Below are 17,237 nucleotides of genomic sequence, written 5' to 3'. Positions count from 1 at the left end.
CCTCTTCCAGGGCAGATTCCAGAAAGAGGACAGGGACTTGGAAAAGAAAACAGAATAATGAAACACTGTTCTTCCCAAGGCCACGTTGTCAAGTGTTGCAAACTTTAAGAACAGCTCAGCGTTTAAGCTCCAGAGAGCTGGGGCAGTGAATGTCCTTAAGAAAAACATGGAATCAGCAAAGTAACTTTGGTATTTCTTTTTTTATTTTTACTAATTTATTTATTTATTTTAATTTTTTTTCTAGTTATTTCTGAGATATTCATTTTAAAGTAATAACTAGAATTATGATTTATAACATTATATCAGAACATATAAGATTTTTAGAAACTCCATGTAATGTTTGAAACATTTATATTAACATATTTCCATATAAATAACCCAAAGAAAGCTTAGTATTAGTTGTTTTTTGTTTGTTTGTTTTTTTATATTGCAGGTTCTTTTTAAAAAATTTTTTTTTAATTAATTAATTTTATTTATTTATTTTATTTATTTATTTTTGGCTGCGTTGGGTCTTCCTTGCTGTGTGCGTGCTTTCTCTAGTTGTGGTGAGCAGGGGGTACTCTTCATTGTGGTGCGTGGGCTTCTCATTGCGGTAGCTTCTCTTGTTGCGGAGCACGGGCTCTAGGCACGTGGGCATCCGTAGCTGTGGCTCGCGGGCTCTAGAGTGCAGGCTCAGTAGTTGTGGCGCAAGGGCTTCGTTGCTCCGCGGCATGTGGGAACTTCCCAGACCAGGGCTTGAACCCTTTTCCCCTGCATTGGCAAGTGGATTCTTAACAACTGCGCCACCAGGGAAGCCCCTGCAGGTTCTTATTAGTCATCAGTTTTATACATATCAGTGTATACATGTCAATCCCAATCGTCCAATTCAGCACACCACCATCCCCACCCCACCGTGGTTTTCCCCCCTTGGTGTCCATACGTTTGTTCTCTACATCTGTGTCTCAACCTCTGCCCTGCAAACTGGTTTATCTGTACCATTTTACTAGGTTCCACATATGTGCATTAATATACGATGTTTGTTTTTCTCTTTCTGACTTACTTCACTCTGTATGACAGTCTCTAGATCCATCCACGTCTCAACAAATGACTCAGTTTCGTTCCTTTTTATGGCTGAGTAATATTCCATTGTATATATGTACCACATCTTCTTTAACCATTCATCTGTCGATGGGCATTTAGGTTGCTTCCATGACCTGGCTATTGTAAATAGTGCTGCAGTGAACACTGGGGTGCATGTGTCTTTTTGAATTACGGTTTTCTCTGGGTATATGCCCAGTAGTGGGACTGCTAGATCATACGGTAATTCTATTTTTAGCTTTTTAAGGAATCTCCATACTGTTCTCCATAGTGGCTGCATCAATTTACATTCCCACCAACAGTGCAAGAGGGTTCCCTTTTCTCCACACCCTCTCCAGCATTTATTGTTTGTAGATTTTTTGATGATGGCCATTCTGACTGGTTTAAGGTGATACCTCATTGTAGTTTTGATTTGCATTTCTCTAATAATTAGTGATGTTGAGCAGCTTTTCATGTGCTTCCTGGCCAGCTGTATGTCTTCTTTGGAGAAATGTCTATTTAGGTCTTCTGCCCATTTTTGGATTGAGTTGGTTGTTTCTTTAATATTGAGCGGCATGAGCTGTTTATATATTTTGGAGATTGTTTGTCCGTTGATTCGTTTGCAAATATTTTCTCCCATTCTGAGGGTTGTCTTTTCATCTTGTTTATTGTTTCCTTTGCTGTGCAAAAGCTTTGAAGTTTCATTAGGTCCCATTTGTTTATTTTTGTTTTTACTCCCATTACTCTAGGAGGTGGATCAAAAAAGATCTTGCTGTGATTTATGTCAAAGAGTGTTCTTCCTATGTTTTCCTCTAAGAGTTTGATAGTGTCTGGTCTCGAATCCATTTCGAGTTTATTTTTGTGTATGGTGTTAGGGAGTGTTCTAATTTCATTCTTATACATGTAGCTGTTCAGTTTTCCCAGCACCACTTATTGAAGAGACTATCTTTTCTCCATTGTATATCTTTGCCTCCTCTGTCATAAAGTAGTTGACCGTAGGTGTGTGGGTTTATCTCTGGACTTTCTATCTTGTTCCATTGATTTATGTTTCTGTTTCTGTGCCAGTACCATATTGCCTCGATTACTGCAGCTTTGTAGTATAGTCTGAAGTCAGGGAGTCTGATTCCTCCAGCTCTGCTTTTTTCCCCTCAAGACTGCTTTGGCTATTCGGGGTCTTTTGTGTCTCTATACAAATTTTAAGATGATTTGTTCTAGTTCCGTAAAAAATGCCGTTGGTAATTTGATAGGGATTGCATTGAATCTGTAGATTGCTTTGGGTAGTAGAGTCATTTTCACAATATTGATTCTTCCAATCCAAGAACATGGTATATCTCTCCATCTATTGGCACCATCTTTAATTTCTTTCTTTTCCTTTTTTAAACATCTTTATTGGGGAATAATTGCTTTACAATGGTGTATTAGTTTCTGCTTTATAACAAAGTGAATCAGTTATACATATACATATGTTCCCATATCTCTTCCCTCTTGCGTCTCCCTCCCTCCCACCCTCCCTATCCCACCCCTCCAGGCGGTCACAAAGCACCGAGCTGATATCCCTGTGCTATGCGGCTGCTTCCCACTAGCTATCTACCTTACGTTTGGTAGTGTATATATGTCCATGCCTCTCTCTCACTTTGTCACAGCTCACCCTTCCCCCTCCCCATATCCTCAAGTCCGTTCTCCAGTAGGTCTGTGTCTTTAATCCTGTCTTACCCCTAGGTTCTTCATGACATTTTTTTCCCCTTAAATTTCATATATATATGGTATTTGTCTTTCTCTTTCTGACTTACTTCACTCGGTATGACAGACTCTACTTCTATCCACCTCATTACAAATAGCTCAATTTCGTTTCTTTTTCTGGCTGAGTAATATTCCATTGTATATATGTGCCACATCTTCTTTATCCATTCATCCGATGATGGGCACTTAGGTTGTTTCCATCTCTGGGCTATTGTAAATAGAGCTGCAATGAACATTTTGGTACATGACTCTTTTTGAATTATGGTTTTCTCAGGGTATATGCCCAGTAGTGGGATTGCTGGGTCATATGATAGTTCTATTTGTAGTTTTTTAAGGAACCTCCATACTGTTCTCCATAGTGGCTGTACCAATTCACATTCCCACCAGCAGTGCAGGAGTGTTCCCTTTTCTCCACACCCTCTCCAGCATTTATTGTTTGTAGATTTTTTGATGATGGCCATTCTGACTGGTGTGAGATGATATCTCATTGTAGTTTTGATTTGCATTTCCCTAATGATTAATGATGTTGAGCATTCGTTCATGTGTTTGTTGGCAGTCTGTATATCTTCTTTGGAGAAATGTCTATTTAGATCTTCTGCCCATTTTTGGATTGGGCTCTTTGATTTTTTGTTATTGAGCTGCATGAGCTGCTTATAAATTTTGGAGATTAATCCTTTGTCAGTTGCTTCATTTGCAAATATTTTCTCCCATTCTGAGGGTTGTCTTTTGGTCTTGTTTATGGTTTCCTTTGCTGTGCAAAAGCTTTGAAGTTTCATTAGGTCCCATTTGTTTATTTTTGTTTTTATTTCCATTTCTCTAGGAGGTGGGTCAAAAAGGATCTTGCTGTGATTTATGTCATAGAGTGTTCTGCCTATGTTTTCCTCTAAGAGTTTGATAGTTTCTGGCCTTACATTTAGGTCTTTAATCCATTTTGAGCTTATTTTTGTGTATGGTGTTAGGGAGTGATCTAATCTCATACTTTTACATGTACCTGTCCAGTTTTCCCAGCACCACTTACTGAAGAGGCTGTCCTTTTTCCACTGTACATTCCTGCCTCCTTTATCAAAGAGAAGGTGACCATATGTGCATGGGTTTATCTCTGGGCTTTCTATCCTGTTCCATTGATCTATCTTTCTGTTTTTGTGCCAGTACCATACTGTCTTGATTACTGTAGCTTTGTAGTATAGTCTGAAGTCAGGGAGCCTGGTTCCTCCAGCTCCGTTTTTCATTCTCAAGATTGCTTTGGCTATTCGGGGTCTTTTGTGTTTCCATACAAATTGTGAAATTTTTTGTTCTAGTTCTGTGAAAAATGCCAGTGGTAGTTTGATAGGGATTGCATTGAATCTGTAGATTGCTTTGGGTAGTACAGTCATTTTCACAATGTTGATTCTTCCAATCCAAGAACATGGTATATCTCTCCATCTATTTGTATCATCTTTAATTTCTTTCATCAGTGTCTTATAATTTTCTGCATACAGGTCTTTTGTCTCCTTAGGTAGGTTTATTCCTAGATATTTTATTCTTTTTGTTGCAATGGTAAATAGGAGTGTTTTCTTGATTTCACTTTCAGATTTTTCATCATTAGTGTATAGGAATGCAAGAGATTTCTGTGCATTAATTTTGTATCCTGCAACTTTACCAAATTCATTGATTAGCTCTAGTAGTTTTCTGGCGGCATTTTTAGGATTCTCTGTGTATAGTATCATGTCATCCGTAAACAGTGACAGTTTTACTTCTTCTTTTCCAATTTGTACTCCTTTTATTTCTTTTTCTTCTCTGATTGTCATGGCTAGGACTTCCAAAACTATGCTAAATAATAGTGGTGAGGGTGGACATCCTTGTCTCGTTCCTGATCTTAGAGGAAACGCTTTCAGTTTTTCACCATTGAGAATGATGTTTGCTGTGGGTTTGTTGTATATGGCCTTTATTATATTGAGGTAGGTTCCCTCTATGCCCACTTTCTGGAGAGCTTTTATCATAAACGGTGCTGAATTCTGTCAAAAGCTTTTTCTGCATCTACTGAGATGATCATATGGTTTTTATTCTCCAATTTGTTAATATGGTGTCTCACATTGATTGATTTGTATATATTGAAGAATCTTTGCATCCCTGGGATAAATCCCACTTGATCGTGGTATATGATCCTTTTAATGTGTTGTTGGATTCTGTTTGCTAGTATTTTGTTGAGGATTTTTGCATCTATATTCATCAGTGATATTGGTCTGTAATTTTCTTTTTTTGTAGTATCTTTGTCTGGTTTTAGTATCAGGGTGATGGTGGCCTCATAGAATGAGTTTGGGAGTGTTCTTTCCTCTGCAATTTTTTGAAAGAGTTTGAGAAGGATGGGTGTTAGCTCTTCTCTAAATGTTGCATAGAATTCACCTGTGAAGCCATCTGGTCCTGGACTTTTGTTTGTTGGAAGATTTTGTGTGTGTGTGTGTGTGTGGTATGCGGGCCTCTCACTGTTGTGGCCTCTCCCATTGCAAAGCACAGGCTCCGGTTGCACAGGCTCAGTGGCCATGGCTCACAGGCCCAGCCGCTCTGCGGCATGTGGGATCTTCCCAGACCGGGGCATGAACCCGTGTCCCCTGCATCGGCAGGCGGACTCTCAACCACTGTGCCACCAGGGAAGCCTCTTGTTGGAAGATTTTTAATCACAGTTTCAATTTCATTACTTGTGATTGGTCTATTCATATTTTCTGTTTCTTCCTGGTTCAGTCTTGGAAGGTTATACCTTTCTAAGAATTTGTCCATTTCTTCCAGGTTGTCCAATTTATTTGCATAGAGTTGCTTGTAGTAGTCTCTTAGGATGCTTTGTAATTCTGTGGTGTCTGTTGTAACTTCTCCTTTTTCATTCTAATTTTATTGATTTGAGTCCTCTCCCTCTTTTTCTTGATGAGTCTGGCTAAAGGTTTATCAATTTTGTTTATCTTCTCAAAGAACCAGCTTTTAGTTTCACTGATCTTTGCTATTGTTTTCTTTGTTTCTATTTCATTTATTTCTGCTCTGATCTTTATGATTTCTTTCCTTCTGCTAACTTTGGGTTTTGTTTGTTCTTCTTTCTCTAGTTCCCTTAGGTGTAAGGTTAGATTGTTTACTTGAGATTTTTCTTGTTTCTTGAGGTAGGCTTGTATAGCTATAAACTTCCCTCTTAGAACTGCTTTTGCTGCATCCCATAGTTTTTGGATCATTGTGTTTTCATTGTCATTTGTCTCTAGGTAGTTTTTTATTTCCTCTTTGATTTCTTCAGTGATCTCTTGGTTATTTAGTAACGTATTGTTTAGCTTCCGTGTGTTTGTGTTTTTTACGTTTTTTCCCCTGTAATTCATTTCTAATCTCATAGCGTTGTGGTCAGAAAAGATGCTTGATATGATTTCAATTGTCTTAAATTTACTGAGGCTTGATTTGTGACCCACGATGTGATCTATCCTGGAGAATGTTCCATGCGCACTTGAGAAGAAAGTGTAATCTGCTGTTTTTGGATGGAATGTCCTATAAATATCAATTAAATCTATCTCATCTATTGTGTCATTTAAAGCTTGTGTTTCTTATTTATTTTCATTTTGAATGATCTGTCCATTGGTGTAAGTGAGGTGTTAAAGTCCCCCACTATTATTGTGTTACTTTCAATTTTCTCTTTTATAGCTGTTAGCAGTTGCCTTATGTATTGAGGTGCTCCTATGTTGGGTGCATATACATTTATAATTGTTATATCTTCTTCTTGGATTGATCCCTTGATCATTATGTAGTGTCCTTCCTTGTCTCTTGTAACATTCTTTATTTTAAAGTCTATTTTACCTGATATGAGTATAGCTAGTCCAGCTTTCTTTTGATTTCCATTTTCATGGAATATCTTTTTCCATCCCCTCACTTTCAGGCTGTGTGTGTCCCTATGTCTGAAGTAGGTCTCTTGTAGACAGCATATATATGGGTCTTGTTTTTGTATCCATTCAGCAAGCCTGTGTCTTTTGGTTGGAGCATTTAATCCATTCACGTTTAAGGTAATTATTGATATGTATGTTCCTATGACCATTTTCTTAATTGTTTTAGGTTTGTTTTTGTAGGTCCTTTTCTTCTCTTGTGTTTCCCACTAAGAGAAGTTTCTTTAGCATTTGTTGTAGAGCTGGTTTGGTGGTGCTGAATTCTCTTAGCTTTTGCTTGTCTGTAAAGCTTTTGATTTCTCCATTGAATCTGAATGAGATCCTTGCCAGGTAGAGTAATCTTGGTTTTAGGTTCTTTCCTTTCATCACTTTAAGTATATCATGCCACTCCCTTCTGGCTTGTAGAGTTTCTGCTGAGAAGTCAGCTGTTAACCTTATGGGAGTTCCCTTGTATGTTATTTGTCATTTTCCCCTTGCTGCTTTCAATAATTTTTCTTTGTCTTTAATTTTTGCCAATTTGATTACTATGTGTCTCGGCGTGTTTCTCCTTGGGTTTATCCTGTATGGGACTCGCTGCGCTTCCTGGACTTGGGTGGCTATTTCCTTTCCCATGTTAGGGAAGTTTTCGACTATAATCCCTTCAAGTATTTTCTCTGGTCCTTTCCCTCTCTCTTCTCCTTCTGGGACCCCTACAATATATGTGAATGTTGTTGCGTTTAATGTTGTCCCAGAGGTCTCTCAGGCTGTCTTCATTTCTTTTCATTCTTTTTTCTTTAGTCTGTTCTGCAGCAGTGAATTCCACCATTCTGTCTTCCAGGTCACTTATCCGTTCTTCTGCCTCAGTTATTCTGCTATTGATTCCTTCTAGTGTAGTTTTCATTTCAGTTATTGTATTGTTCGTCTCTGTTTGCTTGTTCTTTAATTCTTCTAGGTCTTTGTTAAACATTTCTTGCACCGGCCCCAGGGGACTCCATAACTGTTATTTCAGTTTGGCCCAAATTCCTCTACACACAAAACAAGACGTGACCTGAGAAAATGGAAGCAATCTCTCTGCTCCCTGGGGGGCTCCCCAGGCCAGGAGGCCCAGCTCTGGGGCCCGGGGCCACACAGGCCCGAGGCCAAGGCTGTGACGGCACGAGGTGCATGGGGGGCCTGAGGAGGGCTCAGCGCCGTAGGCGGTAGCCAGTGAGCCCACAGCCCGCCCTGCACTCTCACTCCATCCATGGTGGAATGTTCTGCCAGAAAGTACAGCTGGTGAAAATGGAGGTCCCTTTCTGTGCTTTGGAATACGAGTAACATTTTAGAAACAAAGTCCTCTCTGCACCCACGTAGCCCTGACCTCCGCCAGCCCCCTCAACATACCCCTAGAAAAAGTGCTCTCCTCCATCCGGGGTTCATTGTCTCCGCTCAAAACGAACCAACGCGGCCCCTCCTTGACCTCTTTGAAAGGTAATTCTGGTCACACGAGGGACTGAGGGTGAAGTGTCGGGGGTGAGGGCTCTTTCATCAGCTCCTTTTTTCTAACGAAGCAAGGTCAACGTTCATTGTTTGGGAGCTTCCCTCAACTGTAAAGCACCTTCGCCAACAGGGCTGACCTTGAGAAGTCTGGCGGGCTCTCCAGGAAGGCCCACTTTGCTTCTTAGCTGGCGGTGCTCAAAGGGCACCCGGGAGACCCTGAACACGTGAGCTCTGTGGAACGTAAGTGCATTTCGCACAGTGGGTTTTGAAGTCATGTTTAACAGTGGAGCTGTGATCACAGTAATTTACCCAGGGAGCAGTTCCAGAAAAGGAGAGGCCAGGAATCGTGACACGACAGGAGCCTTCCTTTTCCAAACGTCCACACCACCACCACCACACACGGCACCAAGGCCCGGGGGGAACCAGCCAAGACAGACAAGATCCACTTGTTCTGGGCAAATCCTAAAATGACACTGTGCTCTGTGTCTGAGGCAATCGCCTACTAGCTGGGAAGGGATTCTACAAAGCAGCACTGCAGACCACCCTTCCCCTAAAAGCACCCCAAATCCAGTGTGGGTCAGACTGGCGTGCTCTTAGTTAGGCCAGGAAGGGGAGGCACCCCTTCACCCTTCCAATCTCAGGACGCCTGTCCCCAGCACTCAGGCATTCAACTGACAGGCGTGTCTGCAGGAGAGAGCGCGCAGCCGGGCTGGGACCAGGCCGGGGCCTCAGAGCCCGGATGAGGTCTCTGTGGCTCTGGACCCAGCACTGCTCCACTCAGCGGTGCCCCTCGAGGCTGGTGGCAAGGAGTCAGCCTCCCTTCCTTCTCCTCTGTCCCCCCCACGGCCTGGGGACGGGTCTGACTCAGCTTTTCCAACGGCTGCCTTCCTGGTGAGGCTCCTTCAGAACCAGTCAGGCTCTCGCAGCCCGGACACCCCCGACCCCACGGTGAAGGGCTGCTTTCTGGGGCCACATGGCCTCATCTCAGAAGACACGACAGACAGAAGTCACCACGTGCCAGGAGGGGACAGTCACTGTACCTCTTCAGATGAGCATTAATGTGAAACAAGCACGGGAACCGTCTTGTTTCTGGGCGGGGCTGGCACTAGACCTCAGTGTCGGGAAAACCACCAACACCAGCGCTGCCCTGGACGGTGCGGGCAGGCTGGCCGAGGAGAGGGCCGGAGGCTTCTCTGCTCTGCCCCCGCCACTGCGTACGGCACGGGTGACCCGTGCCCCCCCAGAGAGGTTATGTGCCGCCACGGGATCTGGTGGCAGTGGTCGCAGCAACTGTGTGCGTCGGGTTTCGCAGGGCTCCGTGCCTGGGGCAGTTTAAGAGGACGAGTTTATGTGGCTCTTCAGCAGGATAAAGGCCCCAATCGCAACTGAGTTACAGAATGTACCAGACTGAAAAGTCAAACCTGCAAACCGTAACTTCACAGATGCATCACCAAAGGCAGACTCGAGGCTCTGGCTCCTGTGTCCTGGCAGATGGGCAGAGGCCAGGGCCCGGGACAGGCAGGGTGAACCAAAGCAAACTGTACACGGGACCCAAGCAGCCAAGGCAGCGCCCCTCTTTGTTGGCGGAGTTCTCTTACCTTTTCGGATCTTGTCGTAAAAGTTAATGGCGTCCACGGAAGCCGTGACGATGTTGGTCTTGCAGTGACGCGCGGCCACGATCCCGGCCACCTCGTCCATGAGCTTCATGGTGACCCCTGCAGAGAAGGGCAGGCGGCAGGTTAGACATGGGGAAGGGGAGCCTATTGCCTGTCCTGGAAACAAGTTATGGGAAACAATGCCCCCATTCCCACCCGCAGGGCCGCAAACCTGGCTTCCTTGAGAGCTTTGGAAGATGACTGTGGCTGAGGTTCTAGGCCACTGACAAAGTGACGACCATTCTCCTAACTTCTACAGGCATCCTATCCTGCCAGGAAAGCTTTGTCACACTCTCCACCAGGATGGCCGCAATCAGAAAGCCAGATGCCAAGCGCCGGTGAGAATGTGGAGAAATCGGAACCCTCTACACGGCTGCTGGGGATGGAGATGGTGCAGCCGCTTTGAAAACAGTTGGGAGGATCTTGAAAGGCTAAACACAGAGCTGCTATGTGACTCAGCAACTCCACTCCTAGGTGTGCACCGGAGAGAAATATAAACAGGCGTTCACGCAAAGACTTATACACGAGTTTTTGATCCCATGAGAGCATTACTCATAATAGCCCCAGGATGGAAGCAACCCAAATGTGCACCAGCCAATAAATGCACAAGGAAAATGTGGCATAGCCACACAATGGAATATTATTTAGCCGTAAAAAGAAACAAAGCACTGATAGAGGCTGCAAAATGCATGAACCTTAACATCACGCTGAGTAAAAGAAGCCAGACACAGGGCTTCCCTGGTGGCGCAGTGGTTGCGAGTCCGCCTGCCGATGCAGGGGACACGGGTTCGTGCCCCAGTCCGGGAAGATCCCACACGCCGCGGAGCGGCTGGGCCCGTGAGCCATGGCCGCTGAGCCTGCGCGTCCGGAGCCTGTGCTCCGCGACGGGAGAGGCCACAGCAGTGAGAGGCCCGCGTACCGCAAACAAAACAAAAACAAAAGAAGCCAGACACAAAAGACCACATCTTGGAGGATTCCACTTATATGAAATCTCCAGAATAGGCAAGTCCATAGGTACAGAAAGTAGACGAGTGGCTGCCTAGGGACAGGGGATGTGGGAGAAGTGGGGAATGGCTGCCAGTGTGGTTATGAGGCTTCTCTTCGGGGTGATGAAAATGTTCTGAAATTGATTGTGGTGACGGTTGTGTAACTCTGAACAGACTAAAAATCAATGACTTGTAATGGGTGAGCTGTACGGCATGTGAATTACATCTCAATAAAGCTGTTATATAAGAAAACAAACAAAACTAGACAAGTGGGCTGACTGAAAGAGCGCTGTCGGGCCAAGGTGTCTAAAACCTCAGGCCGTAGACGTTTTCCTCTGCTTGCGCCCCCTTAATTGACGGGATCAGGACGGCATACCTGCTGCTAACCCCCCACCCCCCGTTCCTGCCCCACCAAGGGCAACACAATATTCTTCTTATCTTACATTTAAAACCTTAAACCATATCTTTTATTAGGTCAAACTACATGAAATGGCCAATATTCAACCGTTTTGACCTATAAAAGCAGCAAAATGATATTGATCTACCTGACAACTATCAGAAATCTTAAAATTTATGGGGACTTCCCTGGTGGCGCAGTGGTTAAGAGCCCGCCTGCCAATACAGGGGACACGGGTTCGAGCCCTGTTCCGGGAAGATCCCACGTGCCGCGGAGCAACTAAGCTCGTGAGCCACAACTACTGAGCCTGCGCTCTAGAGCCCGTGAGCCACAACTATGGAAGCCAGCGCGCCTAGGGCCCGTGCTCCGCAACAAGAAAAGCCACCGCAATGAGAAGCCCGCGCACCGCAACGAAGAGTAGCCCCCACTCGCCACAACTAGAGAAAGCCCGCGCGCAGCAACGAAGACCCAACACAGCCAAAAACAAACAACAACAACAAAAAGTTATGTACATTCACCCAAGGATACAGAATGATTTCTAAAAATGCAGAGAGAGGCAGACTCATAAAACTCTGGCTCCCGGGGAGTCATGTTTCAGGTGGGGCTCGTGAACTTCAGTGCCTGCAGGGCCAGGCAGGTGACACCGGACAGCTGACGGCGAGGAGAGCTGGAGGGGACCCTTCTACAGGACAGCTGCTGCTCGGCCCCTCCTACTGTCCCTCAGCCCCAGGAACAAGGGCCCAGCACGACCAGACTAACGATATTTTAAGAGAAGCCTGGAACCTACAAGTTTATGAGGAATCTACCAATTTTTAAACATTGGTGATTAATTAAAACTCTCTTTACTGTGAAGGGGAAACAAAATACAATAAACTAAAAACAGGACAGAAGCCCCATATGTAATGGACCAGAGGCCTCGTACAGATACTACAGCAGAAGACACTAGTTATAAGGACCGTGGGAGGCAGGGAGGGGCCCTCTGTCTGGGAGAGGCATGCCTGGGGGGTTGGTATACTCTTCTCTCTACCTTTGTGTATATTTGAGCACGTCCATAATAAAAAAGTTTTTTTAAAAAAAACATTAGGGTTGTTGATTTTAAAATTATGCTTCTATTACCACGACTTTTCTCCTGCAAGATCCTGATGATGACGACGAAGCATGGAGACAACGGGGCAGAGTTAGCGGGCACCTGCCGCTCGCAAAGCGTTTTCAAAGATACCGCGTCAGCGGAGGCTCAAAGTCACACAAGGTCCGATTCTAAAGAGACTGCAAATGAGAGGCTGGGGAAAGGCTCTTCGGCAGAAAACAGAACCACCGGTGCCAGGTGTTAACCCTGGGCGGCCGGCAGGGCAGGGCGGCTCCGGGCTTCAAGCAGCTTGGCGCTCAAGGTCTGAGACAAGGGGTAACACCTGGCTTTGCGAGGAGCCTCTGGGGGGTTAAGTCATATTGGAAATGGACCCGGGAAGCCCTGCCTAAGCCCAGCACGAGTCCTTCCTGGCCTTTCTACCCACGGTGAGGGAGGGGCCTTGATGAAGGCGGGGCAAGTGCTGGCTTAGCAGCCAAGTCCCTCACCGGCCTGGGGCTCCAAAGAGGTGAAAACACAGGCCAGCATACAGGTCACCTGGCGGGCGAGGGCACTGTCCCTCCCGCATGGTGGTTCAGAGCTGGGAGGGCCTGGGCCTGAGCGCCCCCTGCCCCCGCCTGGCTGGGGACCCTGAGCGGGCAGATCATCATCCGAGCTTTGGGCTCTGCATCTGCAAATTAAAAGAGTTGGCAGCAGGGACACGCGGGTGACCGTGCAGAGCGAACAGGAGCTGAGCGGCCGCAGCTCAGAGACTCAGGGGCTCGTGAGCGCCGCTGACCTCCACCCTGGCTTAATTCGGGGCTTTGGGTAGAGAGCTGTGGTCTAGAGGGTAAATGTCAACAGAAAGAGAAAGATGAGGGAAATGTCTCAGAACACCAGGAAACACGCTGGGCAAGGGCGACACACACCACCTGCGGATGAGGCCGTGGGTCAGTGTGCGTGTTTGCGCCTGCGTGTGTGTGTGCACGTGCGTGTGTTTGTTTCCTAGAGGGAGTGAGAGAGCCCAGACTGAGTGCTCCTAGGCTGACCTGCCTCATAAAATTCACGTCGTTAGAGCAGCTGGACAAGTGGTCCCACTCTCGAAAGGACTCGGTGTGAGCTGGAGGCTTGAATTCAGAAGGTGTTTCCCGTAGACTTACTCCAAGTGCGATAAGTGACCAGCAAAGCTCATTCGGGGTCTGGGGTCGGCTGCATTTGCCATGAAACACAGCTGCAAAGACGATAATTTATGACGTTAAGCAAAGGCCGATCCAGAGTCTTGAAACAGTTGAATGCAAGAAGGATGAAGAGACAGAGGGGATGCTGGTAAAACTGTATGCGTGTGTCGCGGGGGAGTGGGGTTTGCGGGCATTTTAACCAGAGGATGTCAGAAATTTATGGAATGTGTACTACGTGCGGCTGTCCTGTTTTTCGATGGAGACACCAGCGAACTCAGCCACATCAGGGTCCTTCTGGGAACAGATGAGACAGAGATAGCCAGAGATTTTTTTCGAGAGAAAAACAAAGACAGGCGACACTGGAGTCTGGTGCAGGATGGTGGTGGGAGCAGAGAACTAGACGAAAAACAGCGGGCGTTTACGGAGGTCCAGGCGCAGGCAATGCTCCAGCACGTGGCTCAGAGCCCCTCGGGCTGGAAGGACACTGTCCTTGTTCACTGATGCCCCCTGGGGCTGGCCCCATGGTAGGCTCTTAGCACGTACCGAGTGTAAGAACAAATGAATGAACGAACAAACGAATGAGTGCTGGCCCTCCCTGGACAGCAGCCTCGGAGGGGGAGGGGCCCTTATTGTCTCCGTTTTACAAAGCAGGAAGCAGAGGCACAGAGAGGCACGTATCCATGGCTCACGCTGGCTCACGCCCTCGGGCAGAGGTGGGGACCAGCTCCTGACCACAGGGCACCAAAGGCCACGCCGACTCTCGACCCAGATCCCGAGGTACTGAGACTAAGACAGGACTGTGGAGAAGACAGCTCAAGTTCCTGCTGAGAGGTGCGGTGGCAGCGACATCCGTGCGTGCAGGGTGGGGGTCCCGCATCCAGAGCTCCCAAGTCACCGGGTGGTGTTATCGGGGAGGGGTGGCTTGGAGTTTGGAAAGAAAGAATTTATATTGGGATTAATGTTTAGAACACAGAAGGTACCTACAATTAATCCCTTATTTATAGGTCCTGAAAAGCAGAAGCTAAGAATGGAAGACTAAATGGAACAAGTAATAATCAGCTCCTTCAACCAGCATTTTGCCCCATTTATCCAAAATGCAGGGACTTCCCTGGTGGCGCAGTGGTTAAGAATCCGCCTGGCAACGCAGAGGACCCAGGTTCGATCGCTGGTCCAGGAAGATCCCACATGCCGTGGAGCAACTAAGCCCGTGTGCCACAACTACTGAGCCCACGCACCACAACTGCTGAGCCTGTGCTCTAGAGCCCGCGCGCCTACAGCCTGTGCTCCGCAACAAGAGAAGCCACCGCGATGAGAAGCCCGCGCACCGCAACCAAGACCCAACGCAGCCAAAAATAAAAAATTTTAAAATGCAGGTAGAGGTTCCACGAGGGACTTCACTGTTACTAAATATACTGCAGGATCCAAAGCATGTGCTAGCCAGGATGGGCTCTGAGCCCAGGGCACACGGGGCGGGGCAGGGGAACGTGAGCAGCTGGCTGAGCTCCTGCTGCCTGCTGCCCCGTCACCCCGGTGTGGTGCCCCCAGACCATCACATCACGTGACACGGAAGCTGGGACACGCCTTACGGTCCCCGTGTCCTGACCAATTCAGAACCTGACACACAGCGCTCAGAAATGGCTGCAAGTGAGTAAGTGAATCGGGGACCAAAGGAACGCTGAATCGACCCCAGGAAGCAGCTCCAATAGCGAGTCACAGGGCCCAAACTTGGGTAACAATCACAGTTAGTCCAGGTGAGGCCAGGAAAAGCCAGGTGAGCTGCTAGGGGACGTGTCTGATGACAAAATCACTATTCATCTCACACGTGAAGAGACAGCCCCCTGCCGATCCCAAGAGCCAGCAACAAATCTGAGCTGGGAGACCAGGGAGAGAACTGCGATTGGCTGAGACCCACAGGAAACAAGTGGTTACAGAGATGGCTCCTGGACTGAGGCCCTGGCCTCCCAGGGCCCGGGTCAGGAGGCAGACATGACCCCACCACACGAGTCTACTATCAGATGATAGCCCAAATCGGGGCTGATCCCAGGTACTGGGACAGTGATATACGGGCAGCTGGTGACAAGGCTGAGGAGGAATCCCAGCACTGAGGGACAGGAGGTCTGCTCCACAAGGAGAGGAGCTCCAGACGGGTCCCACCTGGACCATCTGCGCCCACCTCCGTTATCTCTACCTCCCGGGGACCACGGTGGGGTCAGTGGGAAGTGACAGCAAGGTAGATTTTAGGGCTCACTACACGGAAAAACTTTCTGGGGGAAAAACAGACTTGTGCAGAACTCCAGTGTTTGGCCTCCTACAGGTGGGGCTCCCGGACCCCCGCTTTGTGTGCGGGTAGCACGGGGTCAGCGCTGGAAGCAGAAATCTGTGCCCGCGGCTCCCGGCGGCCCTGAGTCTGTTCTCACAAACGCGACGGAGAAGCGTGAAGCATAACCGGGCCCTCTGGGGTCCTGTGCGCAAAGTGGACTCTGGCGGCTACTTAGAGGGAAAGGAACTGATCTCTTAAAACCGAGATTACAGGCACCTCAGAGACATTGCGAGCTCGGTTCCAGACCCCTGCAATACAGGGAATTTAGAAATAGAGTTGGTCAAACGAATTTTTTGGTTTCCCAGTGCATATAAAAGTTATGTTTTGGGCTTCCCTGGTGGCGCAGTGGTTGGGAGTCCGCCTGCCGATGCAGGGAACGCGGGTTCGTGCCCCGGTCCGGGAGGATCCCGCGTGCCGCGCAGCGGCTGGGCCCGTGGGCCGTGGCCGCTGGGCCTGCACGTCCGGAGCCTGTGCTCCGCGACGGGAGAGGCCGCGGTGGTGCGAGGCCCGCGTACCGAAAAAAAAAAAAAAAAAAAAGTTATGTTTCTACTACACTGTAGTCTATTAAGTGTGCAATAGCATTATGTCTAAAAAAGCAATGTACATACCTTAAATAAAAAAGAATTTATTGCTAAAAAATGCTCACCATCATCTGGGCTTTCAGTGAGTTGTAATCTTTTTGCAACAGCAACTGTTGCAACCAAAGTCACTGATCTTGGGTCACCATAACAAATACAAGAATAATGGAAAAATTTGAAATATTCCAAGAATTACCAAAATGTGACACGGAGACGTGAAGGGAGCAAATACTGTTGGAAAACGGGTGCTGGACAGAGTTGCTCAATGGAGAGTTGCCACAAGCCTTCAATTTGTTTAAAAAAAAAATCTGTGAAGCGCAATAAAACGAGGTCTGCCTGTATAATAAAATGTTGATTACGAGCCCTCTTCCCTCTTCCCGGTGAGGAACAACCCTGGACCCATCGCTGCATGGGTCTGGGCTGAGACATTCTTGTTCTCTGTTGCTAAGAGAAAATGGCCCTTGCAGAAAACACGATAAAATCCACATAATCTCATCCCGTTATGACATTTGTAAAGAAAGACTGTTATCACAAAATACCCTTATCTATGATGGTAGACACAAGACATTACAAGCAATGTGTCCACTGAGAAAAATAAATTTTGTTTAAAAACAGAAACAACCAGAAACCCAGCTGCCTGGTTTGTAACTGCCCTTCCTCTTACTTTGCCCAGCCGGGCCCTCTGTCCTGCCAGAGGGAGCCACCAGCCCTCTTTGACACTGGAAGTCACCTTCTCCCCTTCACTTTTTTACGCTTTAATTAAAAATATCAAGTATCCGAGTTTTCTCAAAAATGCCTCGGGCTTCCCTGGTGGCGCAGTGGTTGAGAGTCCGCCTGCTGATGCAGGGGACACGGGTTCGTGCCCCGGTCTGGGAAGATCCCACGTGCCGCGGAGCGGCTGGGCCCGTGAGCCACGGCCGCTGAG

The 17,237-nt window shown here is 47.1% G+C and overlaps 1 protein-coding gene across 3 annotated transcripts in view; it reads right to left on the bottom strand.

The window, feature by feature from the left end:
- Window positions 1-17,237, bottom strand: part of ACOT7 (acyl-CoA thioesterase 7) — a 91,019-nt gene that overhangs the window by 23,426 nt on the left and 50,356 nt on the right. For all 3 annotated transcript variants that reach the window (XM_033844117.2, XM_073796853.1, XM_073796851.1), the window contains exon 7: window positions 9,734-9,850. In XM_033844117.2, coding sequence (XP_033700008.1) covers window positions 9,734-9,850 — 117 coding nt within the window. The remainder of the gene's footprint in view (window positions 1-9,733; window positions 9,851-17,237) is intronic.

The sequence above is a fragment of the Tursiops truncatus genome, chromosome 1, assembly GCF_011762595.2.
Source record: "Tursiops truncatus isolate mTurTru1 chromosome 1, mTurTru1.mat.Y, whole genome shotgun sequence".
In the NCBI taxonomy this organism is placed as follows: Eukaryota; Metazoa; Chordata; class Mammalia; order Artiodactyla; family Delphinidae; genus Tursiops; species Tursiops truncatus.
The sequence above is the reverse complement of the archived record's forward strand: the minus strand, read 5'-3'. Positions and strand labels throughout refer to the sequence as shown.